The sequence below is a fragment of the Anas acuta genome, chromosome 3 (genome assembly GCF_963932015.1).
Source record: "Anas acuta chromosome 3, bAnaAcu1.1, whole genome shotgun sequence".
NCBI lineage: Eukaryota > Metazoa > Chordata > Aves > Anseriformes > Anatidae > Anas > Anas acuta.
In genome coordinates this window covers 28089716-28115815 of record NC_088981.1, presented here as the reverse complement: position 1 = coordinate 28115815, position 26100 = coordinate 28089716, and the positions used below count along the sequence as shown (strand labels likewise).

Sequence of the window (26100 nt, the reverse complement as noted above, 5' to 3'; positions counted from 1 at the left end):
TAAATGTCAGTGAGTTTAGGGGATTAAATCCCCTGCAAGAATTTAGCAGGTTGCAGTGATGAGCACTCATTTAACATTCAGTGATCTCTCTTCCTGCTTGGATTGCTCAAGGACAGTATATCTGATACACATTTTCTAGACTTGACTAATTTATAGGGGGAAGAGAGCTAATTTCAGTACTCTCATACTTCAGTCTGTCTTCAGCAACATGGCTGTATATGCTTTGTGCTTCATGTGAGAAAATACACTTTTTGCTCTAAGGCTGCTGTTTTTCTAGATGTGAAGCTGTTTTTTTTGTGGCACAGTATTATTGGTTTTCTTTCTAGGCTAAATTATGTCTTCTGTGATTTTTATGCTTTCCTTACGTAAGCATGCATTCTAGGCTTGGTGCCAGCTCAGTCCTTCCTTCATGTCTTTTCAGTTTTTGTGTATCACTTAAACTGTAAATGAAACTTGGGGAAAAAATCTGCAGAAAAAGTGCAACCTGACTATATACTTAAATGTTAATGAATTGGGCCCTTTTTTTGATACAGTTTGCTTCAGCTCTTATACAGTTACTGGCTTTTACATCTTATTTCACTCATCATTATACAAAGAGCATCCGTTTTATGTTTTATTAATCAATATTATTTAACCTTTCTTTTTAAGATGTAGTAAATAAACCTTTTGTGAGGTATCTGGGGATTGATAATGAATAGTCGTGTATTTTTGTGATATTACTGAAATATTTTTTTTCTTATAAAAGACGCAATAATAATTCTTTTTTAATAATTAAACTAATTTAGTAAGTGCAAGATGGAGGCGCTTTCCTACAGATTATGCTTCCACCTCAGAAGATGAATTTGGATCAAACCGTAATTCCCCTAAACATACCCGTCTACGTACCTCTCCAGCCCTGAAAACCACACGACTGCAGAGCACTGGGACAGCAACTCAAAGTAGCAATACATTCAAGCACAGAATAAAAGAACAGGAAGATTACATTCGTGACTGGACTGCTCATCGAGAAGAAATAGCAAGGTTGGTTTTCAAGGAGCACCACTAAAATTACAAAGATTTGTATCCAACCAGATGTATGGGTACATATATGGGAGAATGTGTGACCTGATGGATTTTCTGTATCGCTCTTAGTTTTCATTCACTGCCTTAATGGGTAAATTTGAATTCTGACAAGAGACTGACAGAACACCCATGTTACCTACACATATAATGGAAGATGATGGTCATTTCTGAATTATGATAGCTAGATCCCAGAATACAAACTTCTGGTTGCATTACTGGGACTTCCAGAGGTACTTTGTGTGGAACTCTTGGTTGCTAATGGTGTATTTCTTGAGGCTGAAGTATATCAGATTTTATGCTGCCTTTACAATGACAGTGAGGTAAAATTTCATTTTGGTACCTGTGCCTCTCAGAGAGAGGAAGGGATTTGGGCAATGTGAGAGACCATGTTCTTGCTTTAATGTTTAGTCTGGACATTATTTCATGTTAGATATTTTCTGGCTTAAATCATATACACTCATCAAAAAGTAATTTCTTCTGAGACCCTGAGATTAGTGTAGCAATTTCTTCATTATTGCTAATAGCACTGTGCTTCACGTTAACCACGTAAAAGGCAATCATTTCTACATTCTGGTAACCTATTATTCCTGTGTTGTGCAATAACCAGGCAATGAAAACTTCAAATAGCTTAAACAACATAAATAAAACTACATAAGTATTTAAATGTTATTTAAAACTTAAATGCCAGTGTTCAAGTTTTGAACCTTTTCACAGAACTGAATTAGGGAGCCTAAACAAGAAATGTGTTTTCTTTTTAAAATTTATCTTAGTGTGGTCTTACAGCTGGTGAATCACTGTGCTTTGCTTAGTGTAATTTAGTTTTGCCTCTTCTTGGTAATATTTTTCAACGTATACTTTTTCTAGTGTACTGTGTGCAAAGAGAAAATACTTAAGGCAGACTTGATAAGTCATGAGTATCACTGTGAAATTAAGTTTATTAATCAATTTAATTCAAGAATATGAAAACGATGTGATTAAAATCAGAAATATGTAAAGCTTAGAGACTTCAAATGTACTATTTCCTTATTGTAGCTTAGTTGATACTGTACCCTTAACACAGATTGAAGACAGGTATTTAACATCATAAATATATATGCTCTATGTATTTGTGCACATGTGCACACTTATACACATACATTGTGTGCACAACTATAAAAATATTCAATTCCTACCAAATTCTGTGAGTCTTAGTTGAATAGCTGATCAAATTGGGGAGCGTTAAAATTAAGTATTACATAAAATAAATGTGTAGTTGAAAGTAGAGGTTGTGTGGCAAAAATTTAATTTCTTCTATGTTACCATCATGCTGTATTTAAATTGGTCTTCAAAGATTTATGTTTTGCACTTTTCACAGACTCTAAAATTTACAGATGTTAATAAAACTGAGAATTTGAAAGAGATATTTAAAAATAATGGAATAGCCAAATCTGGTCTAAAACGTTTTGGCTTGGGTTGAATATACAATAATATGAGCTTCACATATATTTTGTTTCATGGTTTCAAAGTATCATTGCAAAATTAATTGACTCAGTTTATGACATAGTAGACTAAGCATAGAAATGTTTTCAGTAATCCATGAGTAAAGAATTACGACAGATTTCTTGGAAGCATTCCTATTTTATTGTAATTTTTGGAACACCACAGCTGTTTTTTCAATACAGGTAAATAAGAGTTAGAGTTCAAGGTTGTTGAAAAAGATCATGCTCTCCCTATCCCAAGCCAAGTGTTCCCACATTTTTCCTTGTGTTAGATGAAGCAACTGTGTAGTTATGGGGAAGAGTCTGTTCACAAAGCAAATCTGGAAGCATTTCCTTGGGTGGGTGGAGGGGCTTGGGAATTTGAGTTTTGTTTTGGTTTTGTCTCCCTGAATCCATTTGCCTTCTATAATTGCTAGGACTGATGCAATGGAAGCAGTAGAAATCTGCAACACAACCTACCATTACAACAGAGTAAATTGTGTACATAAATCAGGGAAATAGTCTTTATACAAAACATACTCCTTATATTTAAGCCATACTTTTTCTTTCTATAAGTTAATGCAGAATGATTTGATAATTGAGCAAGCCCAACTCTGAGTTGTTTTGTTTTTCATAATGCTTTTGATTTAGCACTCTGTATTGTTTCTGTACAGAAAATTACAGAGCACTGGCTATAGCTTACTATCGCAATGAAACTGATTCCAGATTTTGTTCACATGGCTGGTGTTTGACTGTGGTGATTGTGTAACAAATTGCTTGTCATACATTTTAGAATTGTTTAGAATATGGTATCTTTAGAATTCATTTGAATTCAGTTGGATGTGGACATCTGACATTTTTCTGTAATTTTGATTGCTTGGTAAGAATTCAGCGGAAGTGTCTGTTGCATGTCGAAGCATTGGTGATTTCTGTAAAGAGTTGTCCTGGTTGATTTATACTACTTTTGGTTTTAGTGTTTAATGACATTTGTCTTCTGGGGGATTTACTGATAATAGCAATTTCCTTCTTATTTTCTCCACAATAATTCATTATGTGCCAAATTTTGTCCCAGAGATTCAAAAGTGATTATTAGCTACATCTACCTGTTTACGAAAAAAGTGATGTGGTTGTGTGAAGCGATGGAAGCAGGTGTTCTAGTAGCTCTTCTACTTGGAACAGTAGCTCAAACCTTGGAGTTATAATGGTGTACATATATAAGCACCTGAAACAAATTAAAATTGGATCAAAAATTGTAATAATTAGGTTAAATTAATGTAGAAATAATTACCACATCTTAATTTATAAAACTGATCAATTGACTTGATTTGTACTTTAGTGTCCCAGTCTTTCATAGCCTGAATTCAGAAATACAGGTCATAGGTAATTGTTACATATTCTCTGCCAGCCTTATTCCAATTATATATACATTTATGACACGATCTTGCACTTTGTCATGAATTGCTGATCATTAGCCACAAAATCCAGTGTTGCCATTTGGCTGGGAATATCTCTAATAATTTCTGCTTTTCTGGTTTTAAGACTGAGTGAGTAGAACTATCTCAAAATTGATGGTGTCCATTTGTTCAGACTTGAAGCCAATTTCAAAAAAAAATAAAAATTAAAAGGCAGCAAAACTCACCCTTAAGCACTGGCCAGCGACACGTGCATCCCTGTTGCATGCAACTCCTTCCGCTTAAATGGCGGCTGCTGTTATTTCACAGCATCCTTGGTGGTGCAGAGTCAGCACTGCTGACTTCTGTGCCTTCGCTCCTCTCAGACAGAGGTATGAGCGGGGATCACTTGGGCTGCTCTGAATTCTAGGTCTTCTGAACTGTCTGCTTGAAGCTGGAGATTCAGGGTGCCATAGTTATTGGGAGGCTCTTAGCTTCTGCTTTGGGTTGCTTTTTGTTTTTTCTATCGGTCTTTTGGGGTGTTCTGGGGAGGAGAGGCACAAGCAGAGCTAGGCAAGCTCCTTTGCTTTGCTTTCATGCTGCTTAGCAGAATACAGAGCAGGGCTATTTTGTGATGTGGTGGATTAGAAGAAAGGAAAAGGCTTTTGTACAGCAACTGCAGAGGAAGGCTGCAGCAGCAGTTTGGAGAACTTCAAACAGTAATTAGTTACAGGAATCTTCAGCTGAGAAACTGAATATATTTGTATTGCTCTATCATATCCTGGCAAGCTTGTCTTGATTTGACGATTTAGGATATTGGTCTGGAATTTCAGGCGTGTAAGCAGCTTGATGTGAGCAAGTTGCAAGGCTGCTGGGTAATCAGGTCCTGAAGAAAGTTCTTTGTAAATAGGTTAACTGAGATATAAATTAAAGGTATTCTGTGCATTTCAGATTTACTGCATTCACATGAGTCATCTTTGCAGTAGTTTCACAACATTTCTCTTGAATCATATGTTGGACATAACTCTGTGTGTATTACACACTTCTTTGCCTGGGAATCCTAGGTAAAAAACAAGGATGCTCTGTCTCTTGAGATTGCCTTCTGTCATCTTCCTCTATAAATGCATATTATTAAAAGCTTCAGTTAAGAATTTGCTTTTGTGATTCCATGAATAGACTTTCTATTCAGAGGGGCATGCACATTTTTGTAGCACAGTTACCATCTAAAGCTGGAACTTAAAAGCTGAAATGCTGCAGGTTGGACTCTACTGCTCCAGTAGTGTTTCTAGGGAAGAAAGTAACGCTGTCTTTATTACTAGGATCAGTCAAGATCTGGCTCTCATCGCACGGGAAATCAACGATGTAGCAGGAGAGATAGATTCAGTGACTTCATCAGGCACTGCCCCCAGTACCACAGTAAGCACTGCTGCCACCACCCCTGGCTCTGCCATAGACACTAGAGAAGAGGTAGGAGATCTTCATGGAGAAATGCATAAGGTTCTTTCTTTTCTTTATTTCTTTTGCTTTTAGCATTTTGCATAGCCTTTTTAGTTATTTCCACCCAACCTGTGCGCATGATCTGTTCTCTTTTGATTTAAAGTTCTTTTGTGTTCTGATAAATTACCCAGAAATGATTCTGTTAACACGGATTGTAAAAAATATCACCCAAATGCATCCTATCTGTCTGTCTCTTTTTTTCCACAAAGCATAGGACCTAGATGGTTATTTGTTTCTTGCTTAACCATAGCCTTAGATATTGAATATTATCTAAGTGCATTTAAAGATACTAGTGTGTAAGCAGGTATCTCTATATATATGTATATGTTTAATACTTTGTATAGTAATTAAAAACAAAAAAAGCCCCTCTTTTCACAGGTGACGTTAAAGTTTCTTCTTCTGAACATTTAAATGCTTAGGCACCATCAGCTAACAATAACTTCATATTTTCTCTCCTAATAACATTGTCAAAAACTGCCTTGAAATAAGTTTGCCCTGTGAGTGATTCTATTAGTTCTAATTTTCTTTGACTATCTCTGGTGTGCTTTTGTTTGAATACATGTATATTGACTAACTTGTTCTAGTAACCATCACAGTTCTAATGCCAGTAAACATGTTAATTTGAACTGAAATCATCACTTTCTACCATATTACAGTTCATCCTAATACGTTATAAATGTTTACTGCATTTTTTTTCTTCATAGTACTCCTTTCAAAATGTGTTTATTCATTTTTGTGTATGTTAAGTTTGGCTAATACATCAGTTGACTTTTACTAGTAAAATACTGTCATTTTCTGTGGAAAAAAAGATATAAACAGTGATGAGAAACCTATGAATTGTGTACTTAGAAAAATTATAATTACACCCACATAGATTTTATTTTTAATTCTTATGGACTCATGGCTAAACTTCAGCAAGGAAAGTGCTCATTTTCTCAAATCCAGCTAGACTGCTCAGACTATTATGCTACTGTTTATTTTGTTCTTTAAAAAAATGCTGTACAATGTGTACATACTACTGCAGGTGGCAGTATGTCCTCTAAGTAGGTATAGGTGCTTCTGCAATACTACAATTAATTGGGAAAAAAAAAATATCTAAATTTGCTTGTACTGTACTTAATTTCACAGATATATTGCATTAGTTAAGGGCCAAACCAGTTTATAGGTAACTGTCATGTTACCTGTCTGTAAGCAAAATTTCTGTGGGCTGGTCGTGTAGTTACCATGTATATCTGCTGTTTGGAAAAACGGCATTAATTTTTACAAAGTATCATTACATTGGCAATCCCTCAGTTTATACTACAAAAGACAACAGAATGATTTTTATTTGATAGACTGCTTGTAATCTGTTTCAAAAGGAAAAAAAGATTAGTCTCACTTCACCATTAGTTGGTTTCATAAACTGTATTTTTCCTTTATTCTCCAGTTGGTTGACCGAGTATTTGATGAAAGTCTCAATTTTAGAAAAATCCCTCCACTAGTGCATGCCAAACCACCAGAGGGGAATGGTCGGCCTAATGATGCTAGACCTCAGCTACCAGATATCACGGATCCCCCAACGATTACCAGAAGGAGGACTTGGAGCAGAGATGAAGTGAGTACACAACAAGTTTCTCTGTAGTAATAGATCTATTTTAATTTTTCACAATTGTCTCTCTGCTTAGTATTCTACACTATCCTTTCATTCCTACCTGTATCAGGTAGCATTAATCCCAGAAAACATTCTTTGTGTGTTATTTAATTTGCAAAATGTTCTAAAATGATTGTGTAGGATACTAATTAGAACACAAGTGTGTTTTTTTAAAGGTAAAAAGGTAATTGAAAATATATGGAATTTTTTGTTTAATCTTACTTAAAACTTATTGCAGGTTATGGGGGACAGTCTGCTGTTATCCTCAGTCTTCCAGTTTTCTCGCAAGATAAGACAATCCATAGACAAAACAGCTGGCAAAATCAGGTAGTTTTTTGTTTTTTAATTGTTGTTATTGAAAATGTTCTGCTCTCATTGACATTACTAGTAGGAGATGTATTATTCGGATACAGCAAAAGTGTTTGGTAGCAACTAATACTTTAAAAAAGCAATGTTAGTTATGTTGTGTTTTTTTTTGTTGTTGTTTTTCTGTAGTGTTCAATAAGATTTGGAATTAATATTTTTTCCATTATTGCTTGTGTGTGTTACACATTATATGAAGTTAAATATCAGTAAAATTTGCATGGACAGAGTAATATTTATCATACTTCCAGCCAAAGTGCTGTTGCAAAGCATGAAAATGCTGTGCAAAATCTACATTACCTCTATGCAAATCTAACAGAACTCTCTTTCTGAAAAGATAAGCTTAAAGTGTGCTAAACTGTGTACTTGCCAAGCTGATGTAAGGATCAACCATTTTAGGAAGAAAAACAATTGGAGAGAGGAGAGCAGTTTCAGTAAACCCTTCTGAAAAAGAATTTGCTCTGGAGACAATAACTAAAATAACAGATGATGACATCTGTTATTTTTAATTGAAAACTCCTGCTTAGATAGTTAGATTCCTGCCAAAAATGTCATAGTAGCTAGCAGAAAGTACAGACATGTCAAAAATGATAACTTGTTTCTCTAGCAACAGCTGCTTTTAACTTGAATGAGTGAGCATACAACCATTTGGTGACCACTTTATTTGACAAGAGGAAATACAAATTCTAAATAAAAAGTTCAGGGTTGTATAATTCACATGTCCTTCTTCATGTCTTTGTGCAGTTAATCATTTAAAAATAGCATAAATAAAAGAAAAAGTAAGTCACTTGGCTGAACTTCATGTATAATTTTTTTAATGTGAGAAAATATTAGGTCTGTAATTGATTGGTTTGTCTAGTAAGTGTCCCATACTGAAATCTTGGATGGATGACCAAATCACAAATTAAATTCATCATAGGGTGACGTAACAACTAAAAGCAGCAAAATACTAGCATATTTGAATGTTGTATTCCCATGGGACTATGGAAAAAGACTTGATCATACATAGCAAGAAAAAAATCAATATAAATCAGTAAAAACTGTAGATTATCTGCCAATTCTAATATTGCTGTTTCTAGTAGGAAGAATATAAATAAGAATCGAGTCCTTAAAACAGTCCATTCTTATTATATCTGTTTTATTTTTGTGTGTCTGTTCTATTGTTACTGGTGGTTATACGTAACATTTGTGAGTATGTTATTTCTGCTATCTCAGAACATGTTCCCACACTGACATTTGTCTTGCTTCTTGTTCCAATTTACCATTTGCAGGCTACAGGATTATAATAATGGAATATACTGTTCGCTGCCTTTCCCTTCTTGGTTTCCCCAGATACATGATTTCATGTATCATTATTTATTAAAATATCCTTAAGCAAAAGACACAAATATCTATTGCTATATAAATTTCAGATACCAGTGAATTTGTGAAATGCAGATTTGCAATATAGTTACCCTCAAAACCTGTGTCAAATTAACAGAGTTCAACTTTATTACGCAGAATTTATTACAAATTGTGTAGAAATTCATAATTTATTCAAGTTTAATCTACCTATGAGTGCACCATATCATTTACTTTAACAGTTGATCCCAACAAGTAAGCAAAGAAACAGTACAAAGAGATACATAAGTGTGAGTGTTCTTTGAAAGTCTTTCTAGAAGGCATTCAAAATACTGCAAACAGAAACATTGCAAAAATATTACATGAATTTTTGCTTTGAGCATAATTCTCTGGGGAAATACAGTGACATCCGTGAGGAACTCTGCTTACCAATATATTTTTTTTCCTTTTAAAGCTGCATCATCGGAACAAGAATCTTACTTATTGACTGACTTTTTTATGGTAGGCTTGTAGGATGATATGAATCTTAAAATGCCTCAAACGCAGTAGATAGTAGATGCTCTATTCTTTTTGTTGTGCTGATTTTTCTTGATGATTTGAAGCTTGTGATCTGTAAATATTTTGCTAGCACAGTTGTAGTTGTTTAACACAAAAAACTGTGAGTTCAGTACAGTGAATTAAAACAAATTTATGTATACAAATGCATTCTGAGAAAAACAGGTATAATATTCTTACATTTTTCTGCTAAGTTTTCTGAGCTTAATGGGTATGTCATATTACATTATAATTAATGAAACAGTGATTTGATCATGTACGAAACTATAAGCATAAGCATACATGTAAATATTGTACATACATTTAAAGAGAGAGGCATTACATTTTTCAATAAAAATATATTGGAGAACTTTTATCAATATGTAATGCTTGATCATAATCCCCAGAACTTTGATCAAAACTTCCTTTTCCTGATACTCAGAATGGATTTGAATAATATGACGTTAATCATAATGTCATTGGTATTTTGAATTAGAAAAACACAATAGTTTTAGAATTGTTTTTAGAGAACATACAAGGGAGCAAAGAGCTATGTACATCAACAAAACTAAAGTAAATTCTGTAGTAAGTTCAGCAAACTCCTGTCCTTCCATTCATTTCACTGGAGCTAAGCCAGTTAAAATTTCTGTCCAGAACAGATACAATGAAAATCAGTCAGGATTTGTCAAGCAAACAGTTGTGTGTTCTTCCAGAGTACTTGACCCTGAAAGAAGATGAGAAAGTTTTATAGGCACCAGTGAGCTTGATTATGTTTTTAAGTCCTCCTTCAAATTTCATTCTTCACCAATGTAAGCTTCTTTCACAAGAGCATAGACAGTATAGTGCAATTACAAATTCCACCATACATAATAAAAACAATAATAAATTACTTCCCTCCTGAGTTCATATGGTCAAAGATGTGCTTCCTGTAAACATAAACATTCTTCTTTCTATAATATTGTAGTTGCAGAACCTAGCTTTACTGAAAAAAGACCAGTTTCACTTCAGCTAAAATACTATTATCATAAATATTTTCAGTCATTTTCGACAAGATGATCTATTGGAAATTAAAATGAGCAGAAATCAGTAATGAAAATAAATAAATCTGAGGGGAAAAATAAATGTGTATCTTTTTGGCTTGACTTATTTTTTCCCTATTTCATTAGATCTGCCATTTTTGTTTCCTACTTTATAGATAATGTTCAGAGTTTTACTGAGTTCTGTCATCATTCCTACCTTCTATTAAGAAATAGGATTGAGAGAAGCTTCTGATGCTGTATTCTTTGGCTAAATCCTCTCAGAGCTAGCCAAGGTGTTTGTTTTTTTCCAGGTCGTAGCATGGTGTTCAGCTTGAACCAGGTTCAAGTGCTTGATTCTTTCCTTTCACCAAACCCTCTGTATATTTGCATTTTTCTTCAGAATAAGGTCATAGCTTGGGTGTTGCTAATATACTTATATTCATTGGTGTGTGTAATCAGGTTCTTACCCACTGGTGTACACCAAACAACATTGTAATTAAAAATTCTGTAACACTCTTGCTGGGTATTCTGTAACCAATTCTTTGCTTAAGAATTACTGTGGTGGCTTCACAGGAAGCAGATACACAGCTTGTTTGCTTTTCTGTCTTTGTATGTTGTAATGCGTTTGCAGGAATTTTCAGAGGTTATGAAGGGAAGAGGTAAGTACACTTTGTAGTGACAACACATACTGGTTTTTATATGTGCTGTACAATAAGAATGCAGTACTATTGGCTTGACTTGCAGCAGGCAAGTACTTGTTCAGTCAGGCAAAATCTAGGCAAAGCAATCAGCTCAGTGCAGGCACCACTCATCAGTTCCTGCAGTTGTTTGTGCATCCTCCAAAGTTCAACAAAAGAAAAACGAGGACTGAGCACAACCAAAAAAGAAAGGTTAGTCAGATTTGCAACAAAAAGTCTGGGAAAAGGCAAGAGCAGAAGGAAGAAATATTGCAAAAAGGAAATAGGATTCCTCAGATAATATCAAAAACAAATTGGCCAGTCCAATTTATAGTGGAAATAATATCATTTTTAAATTACTTTTTCCATTTTTCCTATTGTTTTAAATAATTTCTGAAGTGTAAATTTTTCAAATTGTAAAAAAAGTAAAAACATCATCTCTTAAGGAGAATAAGGGTGAAAGCAGGTCTGTTTTACTGAAGGTTAAAGTCTAAAGTTAAGTCTAAAATATCATTAGTGTTTGCTGCAGTTGCATTTCCAGCTAGAGTTAGTATTTAATTATAGCGATTAAAGAAGCAGATTTAGAATATACTCCACTAATGTCATCGTGGTGTCACTTAGGGAAAAAAAATAATAATAATTAAAAAAAACAGATCCTTAAATATATATGGATTCCTTGTTTTCAGTTGTGTAAATATGGCCAATTTAAATTATGTTTATAATACAGCAATGTTATCACAGCAGGGAAGCAAAACAGTAAAAGCAAACAAAAAAAACCACCTTGGGATCTCATAACATGCTTTGGGATTTTACAAATAATAGAAGTGACTTCTTTAAACAAGTAACTTTCGTATTGCTAAACTATGTGTATGCAATTTGTGCATTGAGAGTTTTCTTGCATTAGAAAAACAGTATCTTCTGTGTAACATATTTTTAATTTCCAAAAGTGTTCTTTCTTTAAATTAATATAAAGTACAAATGTAGAAGTTGAATTTATTTACCAGTGTTAATGTTTTTCATATATTTTGCCAATGTCATTAAATGCAATATTGACAGGAAATTCTCTGACTACTATAAAGTAGTTTGAAAAATAAAATAAAATTGTCTCAGTGCTGGAAGAAAGAATCAACTATGCCTTTTCAACACCATAAGCAAGTATTTAGCTACACCACTGCTATTTTAATGTAAATACAAATGATATTGCTGAAACTCTGTATACTACCCTACAAATTCAGACTTTGTGGTTCAATTCAGTCGGTTTTTAATATTTTCAGATTTTGTTTTTATTCAGTGTTCCCTAGGCTGCTTTCTCGGACTGTGTATCTAATCTTTAAGTTTTAGTTTGTTTACCTTTTGTCTACTTTAAACATACTATTCTTGCGTTTCTTTGTTCTAGAATATTATTTAAGGACCAAGACAGAAATTGGGAAGAAATTGAAAACAAGTTGCGAGCTGAAAGTGAAGTTCCTATTGTGAAAACATCAAGCATGGTATGAATACATATCTTTTCTGGGGTAGAATGAATGTCTCTGTCGTATATTTTCTAAATAATAAGTAGAAGACCGTGCTATATTCAATTATATTGCAAACAGAATACCTGAAAAGAATGCAAACTGTTTACGGCCTTAACTGATCACTATTATTTAACAGAAGGTAACCATCAGATTGAATGGTGGATGCTTTCAAATAACTTGTTTTACAATTTCAAGACTACTTTACCTAGTGATTAATCATATTTATGAGAATGAGTCATATTTATGAGAAATAGTTATATTTTGATATATGGAAAGGAAAAGAATCTGTAGGCATATTGTAATAAAAACACTCTTCAAATCTAATAATTTTAATTTTATGCTGAAATGACAACTATACAATACCAACCACAACTCTGTTTGAATTGTACAGTCTTCTACCCCTGCATAATTAGAAATATTTCATGATTAGACTGTGTGACAGTGTGAGGGAATGGAGCACAAGGGTTTTTTCCTGGTATACTTGTCCTCTGCTTCTAAACACAGAGCATAGGGTTCGAAAAACATTTCTGCATGTGAGAGCAAGTGGAGAGTCTGTATTACCCTGACTGCTAGAGTATTGTGTTGCTAGAAAATTAACTTCTGGAGGCAGCTTTCTTTTCTAAGGGAAAGGCCAGGAGAGGAAACTCTTCTTCATGTCCTTCATCCTGGACTGATACAGAAACAAAATATCCTCATAGTTCCTCTGGTCTTGAACTGGCTAGTATTCTCTGCTATATCATTACAAGTTCTTTTGGTATAATATGCATTCAGATTGATTTTTCCTGAAAATATTAAAAACTTGGCCTGTAATTTCTACAGAATGTTGGGGGGGTTTCATTTGTTTTCAAAGTTTAATTATTCAAGGTTACTCATGGAAACATGTAATTTCAGAAACATGATCATATAATTATCCTATCTATATACAGAATAAGAACAAAGTTTAATGTTTTACATTCTAAATGCCATTAATGTGTGTTTTTTAAGGCTTTCATGAAAAAGCACTATTTTTTGTATATTTTGCTCAGCACTTTATAATTCTTTCTTCCAATGCTTTAAAGCATCTCACATTGTTTGAAAGTGTGTTTTTTTTTTTTTTTTTTTTTTTGTTTGTTTGTTTCTTTCTTTCTTTCTTTGGTCTATGCACTTATTTTCAAGTTTCTGCTTAGTTTTCAGAGCAAAGTATCATTCAAACCCATACTAAAGTGGTGCTTTTTTTTTATTTTTTTAACCACAGAATGTTATGAAAAGATAGCAGAGGACAGTTGTAGCTGATGTTTGCTTTGACCTTGGGACATATATGTCCAGCTCAGATGTGGAATTTGCTTATAGATAATGTCTTTGTAAAATCCAAGATACAATTTATTGGCCAGCCACAAAAATTCACATCAAATTAGTTAGTGCAGAAATCCTTCAATAGGTTTCTGAAATTGAGCACCTTTGAAAATTATCTGCTTATAAAGATCTCTGATAGCTTTCCTTAGCAATCAGATTAGCAGTATTCTTCAGTGCAGGGTCCTGCAGCAGCAGGATTTACACATTTATAATCCGAACTGTGGTGCATTTAATAATTGTTGTGTTCCTGACTGCACAGCTGTGGCTATGTCTGTGTTAGCAAGCAGTGTAGGGCAGAGGCACTGTAAAAGCAAATGAGTGCTGAAGGCCCAGCGCCAATGCAGTGCAGGCCCTCACAAGAGCAGGGCCCAGTGGTTGAAGGTAAAATCCTAATATAGTCATCTTACTGCCTGTTCTGACACGCATCTGAGCAAGGTTATGAATCAGCTTGTCTACCCCATTGATACTGGGTTTATATGTTGAATTTCCTTTGAAGGTTTGGTTTCACTTTGCCTTGTTTCTACACAATTGGGATCCCTATCAGTCAGTGCTTGAGAAAAATTAGTGTGGGCAATTAAGCAAGGGACAAAATGAGGTTTTGTTGATTTGGGCTATTGGCCAGTCAGGAAGAATAATTCATTTCCAAGAGGGCCACAGTAGTCCGTCCTGAAGCACCTAGGGCCCATGGTGCAAATGGCACAGCCCCACCCAGTGAGTATTCTTGATGCAAGGAGGGAAAAGACAAGCACCATATTAAAAAATCTGGAGAGAGGGGTTATTTGCTACTGATACATAGTTTGGATGTATTTTTCCTTACTGAAACATGTCCTTGATCATTTGAATATTTGATTCTTTCCTAGGAAATATCATCGATCTTACAAGAACTGAAACGAGTTGAGAAACAGTTGCAAGGTAGAGATCCTTTTTTTACTTTTCTTTCTAATCATTGTCTGCTTCCAAATTCTTATATAGAGATTTATTTTATTTATTTATTTATTTATTTATTTTGTATCAGAAATAGTGTGGCCAACAAGACCAGGGAAGTGATTGTCCCACTGTACGTGGCTTTGGTGAGGCCTCACTTCAAATACTGTGTTCAGTTTTGGGCCCCTCACTACAAGAAGGACACGAAGGTGCTTTGGAGCATGTCGAAAGAAGGGCAATGAAGCTGCTAAAGGGTCTAGAAAACAAGGCTTATGAGGAGCAGCTGAAGGAACTGGGGTTGTTTAGTCTGGAGAAAGGGAGGCTCAGGGGAGGCCTTACCTCTTTCTACAACTACCTCAAAGAACGTTGTAGCAGGGTGGGGGTCAGTCTCTTCTCCCAAGATAGGACAAGAGGAAATGACCTGAAGTTGTATTAGGGGAGGATTAGGGTGGATATTAGGAAAAATTTCTTCACTGAAAGGGTTGTGAGGCATTAGAAATTAGAATAGGCTGCCCAGGGGAAGTGAGTGAGTCACCATCCCTGGAGGCATTCAGAAGATGGGTAGGTGTGGTGCTTAGGGACATGGTTTAGTGGTAGGCTTGGCAGAGCTATGTTAACAGTAGAATGTGATTATCTTAGAGGTCTTTTTCAACTTAAATAATTCTGTTTTTTTGTTTGTTTGTTTGTTTTGTTTTTTAATATATGAAACAAATAAAAATGTCACATCTTATTTAAAATATGATCACAGTATGTTACATAATTTAATACCATATAATTACTGGCATATCTGGTAAATATACATCACCGAATTGTATTAAAACAAAACAGTGATGTATTTTTTATGTGGGTGAGAAAAGGCTCGATTTACAATGAAATAGTCCAGAGAATCCCAGAAGAATTACTTGTGAAACTTCCTTAATATAAATATTTCTGTGTGAAAATTTTGAAGAGTAGGAGACAGCATATCCTACTGAGATTAGTCTTTATAAAATAGTTTTTGCACATCAGTAATACCCTCATGTTAGAACAATTCGGTATAAGTAATATTCTGGGACTATAATCTATAGGAAATCAAAAAAAAAAAAAGAAAAGTCAGATTTATCTGACACCATAAAATTAAAATTTAGGATCAGTTTTTGACATCTTCACACTACTAGGTCTTTTCACTGTAGTTGCGGCATCCACAGACTATGAAATAGAACAGTTATTTCTTTGCTTTTTCACATGCAGACTTAACCTACATGTTTAAATGGGGGGGATGAGGGAGAGCATTGGCAAGGTCTGTTATTTAGACCATTTATCAAAATCAACTAACAGCTGCATATATTTTAAAATTGAGACAATTCTCTCTTTTAACAAATGACAGGACACAAAGGAACAGCACAAACTGGTGCCAAGGGAGGTTCAGGCTGGTCGTTAGGAAAATTTCCTTTGCGAGTGGTCGAACACTGGAAGAGACTACCTAGTGAGTCAGTTGATGGCCCATGTCTGTCAGTGTTCAAGAGGCATTTGGATAATGCCCTCAACTTTTGCCTCAATGCTTTAACTTTTGGTTAGCCCCTTAGTTGTCAGGCAGTTGGACTGGATGATCTTTGTAGGTCTCTTCTGACTCAACTATTCTAATTCTAAAAAGAGCTTACAGTTATGTGTTGTTTATACTTAGATCATTGCTTTACTTGGAGGGGTCAAATGAATTGATTGTCCTTGTTCATGTATAATCATAATTGTATTATCTTTGTTTTAAATTTCCTTTTTTTTTTCAATTCAGATTTAATCCTTCATTAATATGTGTGTGTGTTTGTTTTGTGTTTTTTTTTTTTTTTTTAAAAAAAGAATATTTCAGGGGAAATCATTAGTAACTTTTATTGGCAAATTAATATTTGTTTCATGCTAGTTTTCAATAAAATGTTAATTTGTTACAAATTATGTTATGTTCAGATTACATAACAAAGAAATAAGCCCAGAAAAAGAGACCAAATTTCTTTGTGTATGCAGTGGTATTCAAATGTATGTTAATTTAGTTTTGGAATAGAACAGAGAAAGGTTCTGTTAAATATGACACATGTATTAATAGTTCAGCAAAATAAACATGTACTGGACGCTTTCAGTTTGCCCTCACTATCTGGAGGGAGAGGGACAATAAATCCATCATTATGTATAAAAGCATAAATGATGGCTTTTTTTTGTACAAATTTCATTCAGTTGTGGAATTAGCAGCTGTGGACACTTGGGCATGGGGAGGGATGCAACATACTGCGCTTATAAGATTAAAGAAACAGTTCCTTACACGACTAAAAATCCCATCTTTCTTTTACGTCCCCATAAGCTAGTTGGAGACTGTTAAGTCATCTCTTCCCACCCCCACATCAGGCAGTGTTTAGTTTGTGCAATTCCCTTTCATCTGCAATTTTAATAAATGTAAATGCTTTTAAACATATGTATCATATACAGCATATACGTTGTATATACCATTATATTGCAGTGGTCAACATATATAAAAACTTCCTGTCTGTTGTCATAAAAATAGAAGTGTGAGAATAGGATTTTACATCTCTAATTAGATTCCGAATAGTTGAGAGATAACTTCGGTTATTGATCCTGTTGGGATTGTTTGTAGGCTTTTACTCTAGTCAGAGATGTTAATACGTGAACAGAATAAAAAGTATGGAGATACAAATAAGCTGTTTTCATTAGTGCAGAAAATAATGTTTTTGATGTGTTTTTTTTTTTTTTTTTCCCCTATCCCTTTCATCTTTTCTTGATTGCTTAGCAATTAACGCTATGATTGACCCTGATGGTACCTTGGATGCTCTGAGCAATTTGGGATTTGCCAGCCCCATCTTACCAGCTCAGCCGAAGCAGAAGTCCAGTCCTATTTCTCAAAACACCCGTCCTCAAGTGCAGCCAAACTGCCAGCCTGAAGCACGGGCTCCTCGACCCACTGCCGTCCCTGTTGCAGCTGAATTTGAGACCACTGAATCTGAGTCGGATTTCAGCATACATTTCAATAGGTTTAATCCAGACGGTGAAGAAGAAGATGCCACTCTGCGTGAATGACATCTCACTGTTGTTACAAATACCGTTCACGTGGAATGTTTTGAAATAATGGAAAGATTATAATATTGGTTTTATAACTAAAAAATAAAAAAAGGCTTGGTCAAACAGTAATTGTTTTATTAAACCAGTTTTCTTTAACTGTGATGCTTTGATTGTCACACAAATCCTTTTCAAATCATAAAGACATGCATAGATACCAGTGTAGGAAAGCAGATTGTGGCAGGTTTGCCCTTTATGGTTGTGTGCTTTGCAAAAGAATTACTATATCAGCAGTTTTCCCTTAACAGATTTATTTTTTTTTTAAAAGCCATGCGAGCAGTCTAACATTTAATGTTACTGAAACCCCAAATCTCTTTGCCAAGCTGCTCTATTTAATGGACTTCCTCCTCTAAAGTTTGTACAGAACTGTTGAACAGTTACATTTGATCCTGAATTAGATGATTTATATAGGAAGCATTATCTTTGACTACAATGACACATTACTGCAAAAGGTAAGACAGATTTCAGAAAACATTCATTCTTGTGTGCTGAGAATCTCAAACAGTTCTGTGATTTATATAACCTTGTTGCTGCGTAAATTGTCTTGGGGTTTACAAAGTTCACATATTATGTTTGCACTAAGATTTGCTGGGAGTGGTAGGTGAACATATCGATATCATTAAACAGCAAACAGTGTTTTGGTGTACATAGAAAACTGATAATACTGTACTTGCATTAACATTGCAGTGTTTTAATTTACTTTCTGAAAGGACTATTTGGCACTTTTTGATCTTCAAATGTCTTTTTGATGTTAATAAAAGTAGAAGTATTTCATATTCCTGTCCAAATGTTTGTTGAAACTAGGAAACAAATTTAAACATACAGCAATGTGGGACATTTTAAAGCATATTGAGGCAAATGGGCTCTCACCAATTCAAATGCAACATAAGCTTATGAAAGAAATTACTGTTCCTTGGAATGATCATGAGATGTAAAATTTTCTTTAGGGACTTGAAATAGTGTTGTCATAATTTGCTTGATCAATAGATGCACTCCCAAGCAAATGATTTTAATTTGTTTCTGTATATTTTCCCATAGTCTTGCTAGTGAAGCTGTCTCTGTCTTACATGTTTAAAAGGATTCTGGAAGAAGACTGCTAACACAGACATTTTGCTTATACCACTGAAAAGCAAGTCTATTTAAAGTTTCCTATATAAGCCTATTTTCCTTATAAGGTGTCCCAGTAACTTAACATTTGGAAATAATAATAAAAATAAAAGTAAATTACTTTGTATTTCCAGAACACTGTAATTTGGAGGAATGTTATTTCTGTTAAATGTAACTAATAGACTGGAATTTTCCTATGTTTGCATCAGTCTCTATATATTAAGGTTAAAGATACAGTTTTGCAGCTTTTATGAAATGGTCTTTAATATCAGCAATAATCCTATATGACATTTGTTTAAAAAATCTACTTTCTGTACACTTTTAAATTGTACAGGCTTTCAGAAATCAGTAAAAGTTGGACCAGTTAATAAAAACACAAAAACTTTTTTTGTAGAGATGTAAAAACAAAACCACTAATCTGTTGTATAATGGATTTCATATTTTCTTTAAAAAAAAATAAAAGCAAACAGCCTTCATGTATGACTCAATATGCTCTACTCCAGCTAACTGTGGAAGCCTGAACTACACTAGTTTACAGGGCTACATGAAAAGTTTTAGAAGGTGCAGAAGGGCAAAAACAAATTGAAACTAGAGCTAGGTATTGAAAACAGAGTGTACCAAACCATCGCCATAATTCCTTCTTTTGTTTAATGCTTGGAAACATTTTTTTCTGCAGACTTGAGTGGGAAGTAGGAGATGGCTAGGAAGGACTAAAGGAAGGATTAAAGGTGCAGGCTCTTCATGCAAGATTCTGTTTGTGTTCCTTCAGGCGTTTATACCTTTATGTTCTGTAATAAGCATTTTGCATTACTATGTTCTTATTTTATATGAACATGTTCTCCTTATTTATTTTTGTTACATTTATTATGTATGTTATTTTGTTATATGCATTTACAACTCCATTTTTAAATAAAGTGTTTCTGGAACTTTACAAACGTGTGAGTATGTAATTCAGGGCTGGGAAGTTCACACAATCCTCCTGCATTCCACCTTCCCTGTACTGAAATAGGAAATAGCATTCTTCATAAATACCTTCTTTACTGAAAAGGATGTAGCATTGCCACCACTGCATCATTTATTCTGTGCTGACACTACTGGCTTGCTTTCCTATACTTGGGTTTGTTACAACATTTGAATTGATTTTTGTGTGCAAAACTAAAGGCAAAAATAGTCCAGTATGCTAGTCACCAAATAGTGACTGTTTCCCACTTTATGGAATGAAAATAAGTGAGCTTTATTGCACCTGCCAGGTGCTATATCAAATTGTTTCCAGACTGATTTCCTTGTGCTTCATATATTGGAAAACTTTATTGAACATTCTGGTTTGGCTCCAGGTTGGTGCCTGTTTTTCTTTTGTCGCAGCTTGGATTTTGCACAAATTTTCCTGCAAGATGCTGCATTTCCTCCTCTGTAGTTAGTTTCATGCAAGAGCAGAACTGAGTTTAGTATTAAATTCCAACAATTCTTTCCCAGCTTGCACGTTTCAGCGTTAGTGAGCTTATCTCAGGGTTGACGTTAGCACCTGATGCAGAATCACAGACTTAAGTATGTTGGAAAGGACCCTTCAGATCATCATACCCAGCCATCAGCCTAGCACTTCCAAGTCCACCCCAACACCATGTCCCTAAGCTCTGCATCCATACGTCTCAAATACCTCCAGGGCATAGTGAGCCTAGGAAAGGTGAAGTTTCAGCCTACCTGAGCGGGTTGGTTCATTGCTGTAAGCACCATTTGCCAGCTGGAGTTTCTGGGAATGTGTTTGTAGGCTCCTGGGCAGATGTTTGAGAATCTGAATTTCCAACCTTGGCCAATTTAAGTAGTTTTCAAATCTTAAAGTGGCATTAATGTAAAAAGTCATTTCCTTTTTAGCGGTGAAATGGTTTTATTTAAAAAATATATGTTTTTTATGCAGCCATAAGAAAACTGTTCAACAAATCATGCCTTTGTCCCCTAATGCTCCAGCACACGATCCAGCACACAACCTCAATTATAGGTTTAAAGTTAAGCATAGCTGCTCTCCATCGAGTCAGTGGAAGGGTTCGTCTAAGTGAAGTTACATACCTGCATGACTGAGCTCAAAATCAGACCACCGTGTTCACGTTTTTGCTTGCATGCACTTCTGTAGAGTTCAGAAATGTTGCCCTGCAGCACAGGAAATTTTAAAATGTTTTTAAATGAGATGATTATAAGCTTTAACCCAAAGTTGCAAAAGCAGGATTTTTAAATTAGTAGGAAGAAATTCATCCTACTTGAGATCTGTGGTTTCTTTTAATTGATATTTAAATTCCTCCAGCCTAGGAAACATGCTGGAACATGTCCTACTGCTTTAAAATGCAGTCAGCCAAAAAATGGAAAGCATAAAGTAGCAGAAAAAAATCTATAAAGCAAGAGGTATGATTAAAAAGCATAGCTGAAGGAAATTTCTAATTAAGGCTTTTCTCCAGGGAGACACAGTGAAAGCTCGAGGCTTTGGAGGATCACTGCAGATCAATGAAGCCGTCTTGCCACTTTCTGAAGTCTCCCAGATGGCAGGACGGAGGGCTGGCACAGATAATCTTACAAACAGCACAATCACCCATAGGCTTGCAGCACACGACGGAGGACAAAGAAGGAGCTACAAGACCCTACCCTCCAATGGTGCTTTCTGGCTGAATTGCACCTTCCCAGCTGGATCAATTTGCTCCCTCCCTGCCGTTTCCCCTGCTGGCTTTCTGGCAGTGCTCCCTGCTGCTGGGCTGGAGGAATCCCCCGGGTCGGCCAGCGAGGCACTTTGGAGCTGCTGCTTCCTCCTGGCAGACCCAGAGACTTCAAGCATTGCACGCTTAATCCCCGGCGCTGTGCTTCTTCGACATTTTCATGAGTCTCGAGCAAATCTTTTTTCCAGGCCTCTCCCTATTTCTCTCTATTAGACAGCACTGAATGCCATGATGTGTATCAGTTTTCTTTGAATTTATATGGTTTGTATGTGCATGAAGTGCTGTAATTTCCCATGCAAATTATCTTGGGTTATGTGCATATATTTAAATATTTTAATCTTTTTTATCTTAAGATTTAATGAGCTAACGGAGATCATATCTATAGAAGTTTTCAGCCACCAATACCTGCGGCTTTCGATCTGCTGCCAGCAAAACCCTATTAACCAGCTTTGCAGTGCTGATGCTGCTGTTCATTTTAGTTTTCTAATGTAATGTAATGTCGTGACTCCATTTCAAAATATAGGAAGAAGCACAAAGTAAAAAACATCCAAGTAATTGCTTTTTGTTTGATTGTCCAAACATTATCAGGAATACATGAACAATTATATTTTTACAACGCTATGGTTAATCACAAGCCAGTTTCCCTGCAGGACAGCATGCAGCAGGAGGGTTCTGTAGGAAGGCTCTTGTCCTGAGCCTCAGTTACTGATTGTGGCCTCATCGCTCTTGTATGTTAAATGTCCACAGGATCATGATACCAAAAAGCATATTGGCAATTACAGTATATATTGCTCAGAAAAGATCTAAAAGCCATTCACCCGCCTTGTCAACTTCTCATAAAAAAAAAAAAGATAAATATGGTGATGTACCATGCTGAGCACATGAATTCTTCTGGAAGAAAAAATTCTGAAGCCTCTAAAATTTTCTAGTTAAACTGCTACTTACCAGTAATTCAAAGATGTTTTGAGAAAGGTCACATGCCCCATTAAGTCTGGTGTCCTTTGAAATAAGATCAAGTTGCCTAATTTCTTCTTGAAGGCTCAGGATTGTGGCTGAGGCTTTCATCTCACTCAGGAGTCGGGAAGAACAGAGCTAAGTGGATAATCCCACGTTCTGTCTGTGGTTTATTACCGTCACTATCAAAGGAGAAATGAGAGGCAGAAGAGCCAGTGATCATTTCATGATGGTCAGGTTATCTCTGGCCCCTCCTGGCTCTGGCTATGCCAGCACTCAGGCTCTCCTGCTTCTCTCCTTTAATGGCAATTTCAGCAAAAAGTATACTACATTTGTCTCCCTCATTTTCTCTCTGATATGAACCACTGTATTGAGCTCTGAAGAGCAGATCGTAAAGACAAAGCACTGCTGCTGTTAGCAGCAGCAGGATTTGTAAGGAAAGGAGTTGTGATCAGGTACAGGGTACCTAGCTGAACCAAGCTGGAACAAATAATGTATGGACTCAGGGGAATCCAAAGAAGTGTATTACAGTCAGGTCTAGCAATTCCTCAGGTAAATCCAAGGCGCGGCGAGGCAAGGCAAGGCAAAGCAAGAGATTTCCATGGAAAAAAATCAGGCTATGCTGAGGAGGCTGTCCTTACCCAGGGGGTAAGGGTAGGGGGGCATTTTGCATTTTCTGAGACATTCATGTTTGGGACCAGTGAGGGCAGCAGGAGCTGGCAGGGCCGTTCCCGTGGTTCTGTAGACCTCGGGCACGGGCATGGCAGGCAGCTGAAGCAGCTGCGGGGGTGTCAGTGGTGAGACAGGGACAGGAGTCCAGCAGACACGGAAGGGTGACATGCCAGCAAGGGCTCTGGAAAAGCGTGAGTCCTCCCCTACAGGATAAAAGCAGGGCGCTGGCCGTATTCATTATATTTTGAACACTTCCGAAAGCTTCAGTAAATGATTACATCTGTTTCCTAGAATGAGTGAAACTTTTGGCAACCCAAAAGTGAGGGCAGATGTTCAGCTCAGTGACAGTGAAACGAAGGCTCTTAAACAGGGCTGCTTGAGCAGACTAAGGAAGTGCCTCGAGGGCTTTGCGAAGTCTCTTGAGACGGTTCAAAAACATGAAAGAGGAGGAAAGGGCCATTGCTACACAGAGATACCAGAACCAGCCACATGTTGCTGCTTAATCTCCAAATTTAATATTCTTTGCTGTTACAAAGGTCCTCAGAGATTAAAAGAAAATGAAGTTCTCATGTCAGAGCTATAACATGAATCGTTCTGGATAAGTTTATACATTCACTATCTTATTTCTAAGTTTTTTCTTGCATTCCTTTGACTGACTGGGAAGTTGAATGTCTGGAGTACTTTTATCCCTTCCATGTCAGTACATGATCTATACATGCATAACAAAAAAAATAAAATTGTCCATTTACTTTTCTTAGTACTTTTTTTTGCCTGCTGACAGATGTTCGTAAGAAAAATACATTACATATGAGTGAATGCTTTCCAGCCTTTACCACACTGAAATCCCCAGCTACAAGCTGTTGCAAATGCAGGTTGGAGAGCGACCATTTAGTGCCTTTACACACATGCCCCAGCACTATGAGGGCTTAAAGCTTCCCATCACAGCCTCTTGCTCTCCTGAGGAATCCAAGAATTTGAACATCATACAGGAAGAGTTTTGAAGCACCCTAAGTACAGCAGCCCTAAGCTTTAGTCACCGAGCAGCACTGATTTGCAGGCTCACCACTGAGAGACAAGGTGCTCCCTCAGCCTCTCACGGTGCCCAGTGCTCTGCTGCTCAGCAGTTTCTCTTTCTCCTCTCTAGGCTGCTTGTACTAATTTTTTTTTTTTAATAAAGAAATTAAAAATAAATTATTAGAAATATTTTAATGTGCTTTGCGAAGAATTTGAGTCAAAATACAGTTGATAATCTGGTTATCAAATCCCTAACATTAACGTCATAACTGAGCAAATGAAACATTTCCCATGACCTACACAAATGTGGATTTGACTGATTTCTATGGTCCTTATCCATCATAGGATCGCTCCAAAAATTGCTTCTTGTGCCATTAACCATGAAATTCCTGTCCTGAACATGTATGCATTCAAATAAATGTCACTGTCTTCAGATCTGATTGAAGACCACTTTATGGGCCCTTCAGTACCTTCACAGACTTTCTATGTTCTGTGCTGTCGTTTTTTTTTTTTCTTTCCCCCAGACACCATAATACTAGTTTCTGATCAACCCATTGCAAGGAATTAATTGGACACTGGCCAAATAATGCTACACACACAGGCAACAAAGAGGGATAGCAATGTGGCTGGCAGGTGGAGCACAGCACCAGGAGCTGTTTTATAGTTTCTCTGTAGGGCAGATACTTTTGTAAGGCAGATATTCAGTGCAAAGCACTATCAAGCAGCTGCTCTCTAGTGATGAAGCACAAAAACTGCAGGGGGAGCGCACAGTGAAGTGCTGCATAGCACAGTAAGCCAGCAAAGCTCCCTGTCTCCACTGCTCTACAGCTAAAGGGGTTGGACCAGATTTCCACCAGTAACTGAATCTGTCTCCAGCAAAATGCACTTTCTGTGTACCTAGATCTACATTAATTAATAATTATTGTTTTGTAATGGGAGGAGATGATAACTAAAAGTAAAACCTGCCTTAAAAATCATGAGAGCTTTCCTTGACTGATTTTCTTTCTGTTGCTTGAAAATACAACTTAGTATAGTACCAGTTATTCATTTATTTTCCTTTATTATCAATCAGCCTTCTGAAGAGCAAAATGGGACCATATATTTCCATGTGGATTTTAAAGAGCTCTTTCTAAAAACAGAATTCAAGATAAATCATTTCTTCTCCACAAGATAGAGATGGTGTAAATAATTCTGCAGTCCTCAAATTCTGGATGTGTCTGCCAAATGCAGGGTGGTCTCTGAGCCCTTCCCACTGAGAGAGAGAAGTGGATCTTCTAAGGGTATTTATTTATTTTTAAAAATATTTATTTATTTATTAGCAAGCCAATAATTCCTATACCCTGCAACTTCACTGCATCATAAATCTGAGCCAAATATTGACAGCCAATAGCGTGTTTCCAGGCTGGTCTCTATGCCTATAAATGAAATTGAATTAATTTGTTATTTTTTAACTCCTGAGCTAAATAACCAAGATGACAGTGATATCTCAAGAAAGATGAAGAACCCAATTCACATAAAAGCAGGACAGAAGACACAAAGGAGCCTGTCCCAGGAGGCAGGCAGCCTCTGGGACATCACCTTGTCCTGAAGGTTGGGAAAAGCTGTTTGAGCAAGGAGAATGCCAGATACACTGGGCCTCCTCCTGCATCTGCTGTCACTCAACATGATCAGTTAATCAGGATTATTTTGGTTTTGTTATGAGCCTGACATCAATCATGAGCACGTATGGATTTCCTGATTTTATCATCCACTGTGTGTGACACAAATGTGATGGAGTTGACCACAACAGCAATAGGAATAGGATGTTGGGACAGAACATA

The 26100-nt window shown here is 36.1% G+C and overlaps 1 protein-coding gene and 1 long non-coding RNA gene across 10 annotated transcripts in view; one reads left to right on the top strand and one right to left on the bottom strand.

The window, feature by feature from the left end:
- The window catches only part of CEP170 (centrosomal protein 170), a 100840-nt gene extending 80961 nt beyond the window's left edge, over positions 1-19879 (top strand). For 4 of the 9 annotated variants that reach the window (XM_068676335.1, XM_068676342.1, XM_068676338.1 and 1 more), the window contains 7 exons: positions 786-1020; positions 5230-5407; positions 6834-7001; positions 7276-7364; positions 12368-12461; positions 14678-14729; positions 17512-19879. In XM_068676335.1, the coding sequence (XP_068532436.1) occupies positions 786-1020; positions 5230-5407; positions 6834-7001; positions 7276-7364; positions 12368-12461; positions 14678-14729; positions 17512-17798 (1103 nt within the window). In that variant the 3' untranslated portion in view covers positions 17799-19879. The remainder of the gene's footprint in view (positions 1-785; positions 1021-5229; positions 5408-6833; positions 7002-7275; positions 7365-12367; positions 12462-14677; positions 14730-17511) is intronic. The other 5 variants (XM_068676343.1, XM_068676341.1, XM_068676337.1 and 2 more) reach the window with 3 other exon arrangements.
- On the bottom strand, positions 8869-22860 carry LOC137853687 (uncharacterized). The gene is made up of 3 exons (XR_011094661.1): positions 22586-22860; positions 21006-21086; positions 8869-9999 (listed from the first exon to the last, which is right to left on the bottom strand). It is a non-coding gene; the product is annotated as an uncharacterized lncRNA (long non-coding RNA).
- Between the last annotated feature and the right edge of the window lie 3240 nt (positions 22861-26100).